Raw genomic sequence first — 11,131 nt, 5'->3', positions numbered from 1 at the left:
GGAAAAAAAATGTTGCTTCACACAATTCCACTAAAGGAAAATAATTCTCCATTATACTACAGAGGATTCTTTGAACCTCACACTAGTGTAAAAAAACCCAACAACAAACTGCTGTTTTGCAGTGTTTTAACTCATTTTGATACTATTTTCTATTGAGTTCTGTGCCCTGCTTTTTCTTCAGATAAGCGCGCGGTGTGCTCACATGAAACTCTACCTGAAAAAGCCAACCCAGAACTGCAAGGATCAGCAGCTTGTTCAGGAAACTCATCTCCTTATCTTCAGAAAGGACCATTAACCTGTCATGCAGAAAAAGCAGCAAGAGAGTGTTAGATTTCAGTAGCTCAATTTTCATTAAGAGAAAAAAAAACCCAAACCACTCATTTTTTAATTAAACTATTTGTTACCATGTACACATTCCCTGCTTATCTGCTGAAAGAGTAGAGAGCGAGCTCTATTTTTTTGTACATACGCATCTGAATAACAGGCTATTTTAAGTTTACACTGGAAAAGACAGTGTTAAGTAACTCTCTAGAATGTGCTTCAAATTTTCCTCATGGAAAATTTCTTTCCCCATAGGAAAGAAAAACAGAGCATTATTTAGGCATGGCAGACATTGTAGGTTTAAGGTTCAAATTCAAGGTTTAAATTCACAGCTGTAGATGTAGAATGAGTGAGTGGGATTTAAAGAATTTTGTTTACTTAATGAAAAAACACATATTTAAACCAAACAGTAATCTCTGAGTTTAGGATGTGCTTTCTGTGCAGCCTTATGTAAGACATGGCCATGATTTGCACAAAAAAAAAAGTACTTCTTATAAAAATCTCAAACTAGGGCCAGCATGCATTCTCAAACACCAAGTACGTCAACTAAGCAAGTAAACCTTAACAGAGAAGTTCTTAAAAAAATATCCTTTCCCAAGCTCTTACCTGTATACCTGCAGCAAGAGACAAAATACTTTCCTGTAGTAATCAAGGAAAGGAGCAATATAATCCACAAGGGAAAGGTACTCCACAATCCAAGGAATTGTCAGGACAGAACGTTGATTGCTAACAGATTGCCTCAGAAGCTTCAATACATCCAGTACAGGCAGGGTCTTAATGGACAACAGAAGTTAAAGCAGCAGCTTGAAGTTACCTTTTAATACTTAAAGAAAAACTTTATCTATATCATGACTTTTCTTTCTAGGATTTCATCGTCTGTACAAATAAAAGGTGACTTTCTGGCTAGCAAAATAATTTCTTTGCACACAAGCAGAGGTAAAAACCACACTATGACAGCAAGCAAAGGTCCCACCAGGACTTTCAGAAGTAAGGCTATAAGCCTAACTATGTACAAGTGGAGTCAAGGTCTAACCCCTGTAACCCCTGCCTCCTTGCATTCAGTATGACACACTGCTATGAGATGAACTAACAAATACAAGATGGGTGCAAAACTAACAAAAACATTCCTGGTAGCTGCATTTTACACTATAAATACAAGTCTCCTTAGCTAGGTCAGAGTCCTGGTATGACAGTCCCAGATTAGCAGAAACAACAGAAGACTGAGTACCTCACCATCAGTGCATTGCTCCCTCTTTTCTAGTTTACACAAACTCTTTCCTTTATTCCCAGCCCCAGAATATGCAGTAGGGACACGGAACAGTATAACATCATCCCCAGAAACCACAGGCTCGCTTTGAAAGGGCATAACTATTCATAATTCTCTCCTTGGATTAGAAAACCTGCCTGTCAACCAAAGGCCACATTAGATTTTTTAGAAGAGTTTGGATTCTTACTTGGTTTCTTAACGCTACTGCAGAGTCTTGTAAGTCTCTAGTTGGTTGCTCCACAGAGCGATATGGCAAGAAAACAAGAAACCCCAGGAACTTGGCGAGGAGACGTAGGTTTAACAGGACCACAGTGAAACGCTTCTTTTCATCCTGAAATTGAGAAAAGTAAACTGGGGCAATACTACCCTAAACTGGCAAAGCAACTTCTACTCCCTTCACGTAAAAGGACCACAGAGCTTCATCACTGCTTTTAATAAAGGTATATTTCCAAAATACATACTTATAAAACATTTTAAATTGCTTCTGCCTCCACTGTTTCACTTACAGTGAGAAGAAATTAATTCAAGAGCTTTCTAAAACAAGCATCTGCTCAATCACATCTTCTTATTAACAATGTCAGAGCCAATGAGAGGGTAGAGCTGATCTCATGTTGCCTCCTTTGTACCATTACTACTCTACTAGTTTTCATGAATCTTTGGCTGCTACTTTTCTAACGGACTATAAGCTATGACACCTCTGATAGGTACAGAGTGAACAAACATTTGAACAAGTATGAACAGGCATGACTACAAATTCGTTCTGACATCTTTCTAAATGGAAAAGTAACAAGGAGTTACTGCAACTGAGTGCAACAACTGGATTCAGTTCTTTCATTGATCTAACACAGGGTACTAACAACCTGACAAGAGGCTCTCACTTTTCAAACTATGGTGCATCACCTCTTACGACACAGTTCTATGAAGCACACTGAAGCATACAAGTAAATGGCAAGGGTCTCGGACATCCATAACCAAGTTGCAGAGTTATGACAAAACCAAATGAAGAAGCTCTTGTCCTGGAAATATAGCAGTGGAAGCTCCAAGGCAACTCAAAATCAAGCCAGTAATTCTCTGGGTACAGGAACAGTTCAGGGAAATTCCTGCTCGTAAAAAACAAGCTTACCTGTTCATCCATATCTGCTTCCCCATCACTGTGCTCATGCTCCACCAGAGTCAGGCCATCCAGCTCGAGTATCTTCAGGCACAGACTATCCATCAGGTGCTGATTGAACTGGTAACTTCAGCAAAAGATGATGATGAGTCAGACTGGGCTGAAAACGGCAGTAGAACCTCAACTAACACACTGCAAAATTTCAAGCTTGTCTCATGAGTTGTATCAAGCATCAGCAGACATCCAAAGTAACAGACTGAAGACAAGCAAGCAAGGGACAAAACTAGTACTGGTTGATCCCTTCTTTTCTACTCTTATTTTGTAATTTTTCAAACAGACGCTATTTAGCAAGTCCCAGCGTAAGGATATAATATGGATCTGTTGAAGCAGGAAGCTGTAAAGTAACTGATCTTAAGATACAGATCTCCCGTAGATCACAGCTCCTCCATGCTGTGGATTGTGAAAAACTCATTAAACAAAACCATGAACCTGGCTACATTCTCTAACGCCTTAGCTTCATGCACTACCACACAATAAACATTTGGCCAGTCCAGTGCCCTTACTGCGCAGCACTGCACCCCTTGGCACTGGGAAATGCTGATGGCCTATGACAGGGATACTGTGGTTTTACAGAAGGAAGACCATTACCATATAAACTAGTCTAATGTAGCACACATACACACAAATACACTCTGTGCTCCAGACAGAACCTGCTTATTAACATGTTCACTGTATGTGCTGGCCAACAACACTAAGGGTGGTATTATGCATCTTAAAAACATTTCTGATATGCTCTGCCAAGGTTACACTGTGCCCCAAGCTCTCTGGACTACTCCCCGCTGCTCCCCGGCTACAAGAGCAATATGCCCACTTGCCCACACACTTCACCAAGGAAACAGCAACCACAGGCAGCTAACCTTCCTGCACTGAGGATGAAGTCCCTGAAGAACTGCTGGCACCCTGGAAACGAAGGGGGTGGACAAGGTCCTCTGATGCTCTGAGGAACGACAAATCTTTCCTGCAGCCTCTTCAAACGGCTCAGATTATCAGAACCCAGCATATTAAGGACATCCTGGTCTGGGGTGTCTCCCCAGCTTGCACCACCTCCAGTAGGACCTTTACACATCTTCAGGAGACAGAAAGAGTAGTGAGGTGGAAAATTTGTAATAAGGCATCATTTCACTTCATCTCCCACCCCACATATTCTCCCTTCCTCACAAGACACTGTTTTAGGAGTAATCCAAGCATGGCCTTCTCAGGCAGCCCGTGCACAGAAGACCTCTTTTTGTCATGCCAAAACATGCCACCCACTTTGGCCATAAACAGCCTAGAGATCTTGAGATGGAATTCTGATCCTATACATCTACATTCTATGATTCTATCTAACTCAAGCACTTCTAGCAGACTATGGATTTGTGGAGAGAACACCTATCACTCACATAGTTTTCATGAACCACTCATTAGGATCTCTAGTCCAGTCTCCAAGGACCGTGATACTGCTCTATGCATTCCTAGACCAGATTTTCCCAGAGTTTTCAGAGTTAAATAAAATTCAAAAATTAATGCCCCCCTACCCCAAACACATAGATACTACTCAAGACTCAAAGAATCACAGAACTGCAGAACTGTTTGGGTTGGAAGGGACCTCTTGGATCATCTAATTGAATCCTCTTGCTCAATCAACATCAGCTACCAGAAGTTGTCCAGGACCACAGACTGGAACTTCACAACCCCTCTAGGCAACCTGTTTCAGTGTTTGACCACCCTCATAGTAAAGAAGTTTCTTCTTGTGTTCAGATGGAATTTCCTTTTTCTCAATTTGTGTCCAACGCTTCATGTCCTGTCAGTGAACACTACTGAGAAGAATCAGGCTCCCTCTTCTTCATTCCCTCCCATCAGGTATTTATACACAGTGCTAATATAACCTGGATCCTTCTCTTCTCCAGGCTGAACAGTCCTACCTCTCTCAGCTTCTCTTCATATAAAAAATGCTGCAGTCCCTTAATCATTTATGTGGCCCTGTACTGGACTCACTCTAATAAGTCTGTATCTTTCTTGTGCTGGTGAGCCCAAAACTGGACACAGTACTCCAGATGTAACCTACCCAACGCTGAGTAAAGGGAAAAGATGACTGCATATTCCTACATCTAAGATAGGACAGTTTTAATAGGTGAGATCATACTAAAAAGCAACATTTAACTATGTGTATCAAGTGAACAATTACTAGGTCCATTTATTCCAAGCTGAGCACCCTCCCTCACAGAAGAACATCTTGTTACACTTCCCAACCTTTAAATTATCAGGCCTCAACACTAATCCTTAGTCTAGGTTCTTTTCTGCTTGCATATCATAATTTCACACAAAATTATGCAAATCACTTCTGGTCAGACACATCAGATTCAATGGAGTTACCAATTTAAATCTTTGGTTACCCTTGTGAAACCCTGCACTCTTCATTAAGAAGGCACAGATATAAAGGAGAAATACAGTACCTAGGACTAAATCAACAAAGTCTATCCCACCTCTTTCCCACAGTCTCCCTGAACACACATCAGACAGGACACTGATGCAAATTCACACTGGATACTACAGGAATTTTCAACATTCCAACAGTTCACAACTTCCTGGCAATGCGTGTGGGTTACTACTCAAGGGGAGGGGTTTGTGTCTGTTCTGCTGTCCAAAAAGAAACCCACCAATAAGCCAGCCATTTATACAGAATACAGTGAATATCTATACTATAACTGGAAGCATCTTTTCTTTCTTCATTCCTTCAGTTACAGTGAAGTCAAATGATGCTTGAAAAAACTGGCCAAATAACCCTGTAACCTACCACAGCAATACTGTATCAAAAAGAGGCCGTTGCAGCATTACACAGAAGAACCAGAGACTCTTTGCAGGTAGTGCACTCATGCTGCTAAGGAACATAGCTGGGAACCCTCTGCATTTGATACATGTCAAAATACATCCTTAAAATTTCTAAAAATTTCAACTGTTCTAAAAGTAGAAGGTCAAGGTAAATAACCATGAAGAATGAATTCTTACAGCTCATGATGTGCTCAGTGTGCCTTATCCCTGATTTACACAAAGTTCATCAGTAATTTATGGCTGATTTATACTTCTGGAAAAGGAAGGAAATTTCCATCCTGAATACCTGGCTCTCACAAAAAAGTTTCAATAGGAAAATCTCAAATAAATTTGCAAGACACAGTTTGTTTTCTCAGGCCGAGGAAGGATCAGATCAGCTTTGATGTATATCTTCATGAAAAAAAACAAATCATTTACCTGGATAAGCTGTTTCTGAAAGAGCCGGGCAAAATGGCTGTGGTTGCAGGTTGCAGATAGATGAGCCATCATGGCCCTGTGAAGGGAAACATCACAAAATGCTGACTGGATCTTTGTGGTATAAAAAAGTGGTTTTACCTCAAACTATACCAAAAGCATAAAATAACTGCTTTTAAGAAAGTAATCTCCAAAGGCCACTGCAAAAAGCAACACCTTTATATCCAGGTTTCCCAAGCACAAAGCCCCATTTGCTGAGCATGGAAACAAAAATTCTCCCTGAGCACCTGCAGAGCAAACACAGAGATAAACAGACTTTCTTCCTTTCCTGCAAGAATGCTGTTATTTAGGAAGAAAATTAACTCATTCAGCTCCCGCTTTCCCCTGTGCAGAGAAATGAGTTGAGAGTTCACATATATGCAAGTAAGAAAACAGCAATAGTAGTACTTCTGATGCCCAAAGAGAAGGAAAATTTCTCAGTTTAAATCTCAACCTTGTTTTGCTCCTTCAGTGAAGTGTCACCTTCATACACGTAACTTGAGAAGGCTGGTGGTTAAGACTAACACAGAAACCCACAAGGCAACTGCTTTCAAAACCATCATAGTTTCTTTATATATATACTCTATTTTGCTAAAGCAATAAATTAATATAACAGTTTTCTTTCCACAGAAAGAGCCACAGTTGTCTCGTTTTCAGAGCAAATACCCTAGAAACCCCTGAAATAATTAGAAGAGCTAAGAGCTTCTGAACATATAACAGTTCTCCACACTTAAGAGGAGCGGGGCATTGGAAACGTGAAATGCACATGAAAGTGCATACAATGACAATGTTTAGACCACAACACGCTGCTTGTGAGAGTGGCTCTCTCTGTGATTATGAACAGGAAAGAGGTACACCAAGACTGATCAAATTAGGCCCCTGCCACTTGTGGCTTGCTTCTTTAAGATAACAGCTGATACTTTTAAATACAGAAGCAAGTTTACATGGGCAGTAACTTCCAAGAAGGACAGCTCCCTACAGATTAGTTCAGAAGATCATCAGGAAGAACATGGAATTTAGGATGCCAAGTCTAGCATGCAGCACCAGCAATTCAGCTACGTTAAAGAGCTAGCTGAAGCTGCGTAAGACTCCTACCTGATCTTGTTGCCCAGAACTCTTTCAAAGTCCCAGCCAGTTTTTTCATGGTTATCCTCCCATTCACGCAGTAGTTCATAAAAGATATCCCTGTGAATCAAGATATTTAAGGGTATGAATTGCTACTCATTAAAATTTGAAGTAACAACAACTGAATATTCAATCACTCCTAAATTCCCCAGCAAGATTCTACCTCAGATTAAAAAATTTAAACCTCTAAGCGTTCAGATACCTTTGCAAAACTCATTAATGTTAGCGGTACTTCAGCGAGTTTCCATTTTCCGTGTCTTTGACAGCAAGTGCTTAAGCTTGTTATACCCCAGCTCTGACGGAATGACCAAAACACCCATTACCAGACACACTGAAGACTGAGAGGCAGGAAAGAATAAGCCACATGAAATAACACCTATGAGGAGAGAAAAAAGGACCAAGACAACTTGCCATTCTCTCCTCACCCTGTTGCTGCAAGCATGGAGGGAGGTAGCAGGAAGAATAAAAGCATACCAGATTTATATGCAGAAGCAATCCAGTAGGGTGACACACTGTACTGGCAATTACCAGAAGTCTCAATAACTCCTGAAGAATTAGGCTGTTCTTCTCTAAAGACATTTAGCATTTAGCTCCTGGAGTCAATACGGACAAAGACCTTTTCTTTTTTTTTTTCTTTAATTAGAGTGAAAATCTCAAGATTTTCTATAGCATGTAGCACACATGAGACACTCTTAATATTCTATGTTCACAATCACAGAACAATTACACCCTGTGAGCCATACAGTAACAGTAAATGAAACTCACCTTTGTTTCTTAAATATGTGAAATGCTCTGTCACTGGGAAAGTTAGAGCGATTGTCAGTTTCCGGCTGGAAAGAAACAGACTGTACAGAGCATGGTAGCAGGAGAGATACCTGTTAAAAAGATAAAGGCAGCCATTAGACTAATATAAGTCTCTAATTTATCCAACAATCTCAGACTTAGAAAAAGCAGGCAAAAGATGTGATGAGGAAACGAAGTATCACTAGTTGAGCTGTTCAGACACTAGCCATTTACAATTGCTAACTGCTAATAAACACCAACAGCTGTACAACCTACATTACACTACAGAGGCAGAATCTCCTAACATTATGAGTGGAAGCATCTCATCTAAGAAATCTCTGCAGAATAGACTGCAACCAATATTGATAAAGTGTGGAAAGAAAGATCTATAAACAGCCAAAGTGTGTACCTTCAATATAAGGCTCCAGAGAATGCAGGGTAGTGGCTGGCAATTCCTGTATTATTCTTCTTTCTCACATTTGAAAAGCCTATGTCTTCAAGTAACAAGAGACCTTAATTTACAGTTTTAACTAAAATGCTCAGCTATTGACATGTCTTAGTCTCAGAAAATATGCTGTACTTTCTCTGCCAACAGCAATTTACATTTTTAAAAGATGGATGAAACAAAAGATACAAAATACATTCAGGCAGGCATTCCCACCATCCAGCTTTAGTTCCCTAATGCATTCCCTGAAGCTTCATTTGCCTAAAACGAGTCTGTAGCTACAAAACAAATCCACTTCTTCCAAACTGCATTCTGATATTGCATCTAACCGATCATTCTTCTGGTATCCACGTTTATTAGGTAAGAATCACAAAAGCAAAATTGGAGCCTGTCAGATCAGGGCCTGGAATACAATGTAAAGCTAGCAGTGACAATTCACAGCTAACAAATATTGGACCTAGCAATTCACTCACCTGCTGACAAGAAAAAAAAGCAGCTTTTAGAAACTTGCCAAAGATGACATGACAAGATACTCAAAGTAGAAGGAATGAGATTTAACATCAAAGCCATCGCAAATAAAAGAGTAACAACACAAAAGTATGAACAAATGGCAGTTGAGGTCTGCCATTTTTTACCTTGGCTGTGCTGCTTTCATAAGCCTGCCTGAGCCTCTCGTGCAAGGTGGGAGAAAAAGATGCAATCCGTTCATTTTCTGCCAAAAGCTTCAGCGTCCCCTTTTCTAAACGGGAAATAATTCTGCCAAGACAACATGGATAAAACCGAGAGACAGACAGACATGAACAACACACAATCAGACCTAAAGAAATGCTTATGGTCATTTTTTATAAGGCTGCCAAGCAAAGAGTTCTAAGCCCCAAGCACTCAGCATCAAATCCTACTGGTATCTGTAGGGCCATTTTTTATTGCTCTCATCTCATGACTTTCCCATTCTCGCATAATCACACTGAAGTTCAATAGACAGATCAGTGCAAGGAAAATAGACACACAAATCCAGGCCAAGTTGTAGGTTTTGAGGGAAAATTAACAACTCCACGCCTGTAAGTGGTAAAGCTCTAAAATCCAAGCACACTTGCTTTCATATCACACACATCTGCAGACACAAGCAGAAGAAAACATATATTCAACTCACTCATACTGATAATCCAAGACTTGAACAGCAAAATAAACACAATTGTGCACACTTCGGAAATGCTGTCTCCTTGATGCATCTAAGGGAAAAAAAGAAACATGAGACAACAGCACCTATCACTATTTGCAAACTAAAAGACCAACAATTAGCTCTCAAGGAAAGTAGGAACTGCCATATCCAAAAACAGTCTTCCAGACCAGTATCCAATTTCCAGAAGTTCCCATTCCCTGACACTGGAATAAACAAATCCTCCCATCCCTGTCTTTCCTATCCTAAAGGCAACTGTATTGTTCAGTGCTGTATGGGAAATAAAAGATTCCTTTGCAACGTTTCGGCCAACAGTAAGCAGATCCAGGACAAAAAGTAGACTAACTGCAACCAGTCATCAGCTGCTGTTCCTGTAGCTGAAGACTTCGTGTTCTTAATCTCAGCCCTAAGAATCAGTGAGCAGGGAAAAAAAAAAGGTCAATCAAATAGGAGCATCTGGTGGGGAGTTGCCTCATCCTAAAGCCACTTTTTGGGGTTTTATATCTATATCAAAGGATATAACTGTATTAAGCTTAAGTCTGAATTTGCCAAAAAACACAATTACATATCTATATGGATGGGTCCTGTGCACTTGTAAGCCAACCTTAAATTTAAGAAACACATAGCAGATCAACAGCATTTTTGAGTTGCAAGGAGCAATGGAGGAGAGACTTTAGCATATCTGTCCTTCTCTCCGAAAGTCAGTGTCAGCAAGTAGCTCCAGCAAATCTCACACAATAGCAGAACACTAGATTCAAACAGTATCTAGTGACCCCGCTCTATCATATTGCAGAAGCACTTCCCATGCATGCATGATTTTTGTCAGCATCTCAGATGAGTTCCACAGTGGTAATAAGGTGCTTTTATGGAATTCAAGACTAACTGTCCAAGCTAAAGACTCTGTATCACATTATCATACCATGGAAGTAACATTCTTTCCACTCAATACTATTGTTTACCTTTACTTCTTTCATTGGCTTCAAGGTCACTATCTCCATCTTCTGCAGTAGAAGTGCCTTTAGATGTCAACAGTTGCAGAACAAAAAAGAGCTCCAGAAAAATATTTGGTACCAGGTTTTCTGGAAGAGAGGAAATAAGATACTAAAGGTGGATACTCAGTATTGACCTGCTTTAATAAACGAAAGTGAAAAGATAGATAAGTGTTCTATGGCCCAGTCAGCAAAGAATTCCTTCTCACACTCAGCCACAGTGCAAATCAATATGGGAATTACAGAAAAGGTGTGTTAGGGAAGGTCTGGTTTCAGAGAGGGCAATACAACTTCAGCCTCCAGCAGCTCTGAGTACTGCATCAGGTTCACCTCCTTTCCTAAACTTTTACCTCGTATCCATTTATTTTAATAACTGTGTTGGCTTAGTTTATTTTTCCAGATGTTATTTGTTTGTACACTGTAACTGTCCCACAACTTTTGCTTCTCATCTGCCTCCCCCTCACAACACTTATGCAAGTTCAAAGCTCAAAGAAAGGTCAGTCTCACATTTTCTGGGTCTTCACCTGCTATGCATGATGAATAGAGCTGCGCCAGGCACTTCAACTGTTTCTTGCAGGAAACCTTGGCAGGA

General features: G+C 40.2%; 1 protein-coding gene across 1 annotated transcript in view; it reads right to left on the bottom strand.

Annotated features, from left to right (window-relative positions):
• LOC104523154 (codanin-1) overlaps positions 1-11,131 on the bottom strand; it is a gene marked incomplete at its 5' end in the record, with an annotated part of 21,284 nt that overhangs the window by 5,343 nt on the left and 4,810 nt on the right. The window contains 12 exons of the mRNA XM_010165641.1: positions 215-296; positions 928-1,094; positions 1,776-1,919; positions 2,712-2,826; positions 3,617-3,825; positions 5,985-6,060; positions 7,116-7,205; positions 7,911-8,020; positions 9,009-9,129; positions 9,524-9,602; positions 10,510-10,629; positions 11,064-11,131. The exon at positions 11,064-11,131 is cut by the window's right edge and continues 123 nt beyond it. Of these exons, the coding sequence (XP_010163943.1) occupies positions 215-296; positions 928-1,094; positions 1,776-1,919; positions 2,712-2,826; positions 3,617-3,825; positions 5,985-6,060; positions 7,116-7,205; positions 7,911-8,020; positions 9,009-9,129; positions 9,524-9,602; positions 10,510-10,629; positions 11,064-11,131 (1,381 nt within the window). The remainder of the gene's footprint in view (positions 1-214; positions 297-927; positions 1,095-1,775; positions 1,920-2,711; positions 2,827-3,616; positions 3,826-5,984; positions 6,061-7,115; positions 7,206-7,910; positions 8,021-9,008; positions 9,130-9,523; positions 9,603-10,509; positions 10,630-11,063) is intronic.

Source organism: Antrostomus carolinensis, unplaced genomic scaffold (assembly GCF_000700745.2).
Source record: "Antrostomus carolinensis isolate BGI_N321 unplaced genomic scaffold, ASM70074v2 scaffold41493, whole genome shotgun sequence".
Lineage (NCBI taxonomy): Eukaryota > Metazoa > Chordata > Aves > Caprimulgiformes > Caprimulgidae > Antrostomus > Antrostomus carolinensis.
The sequence above is the reverse complement of the archived record's forward strand: the minus strand, read 5'-3'. Positions and strand labels throughout refer to the sequence as shown.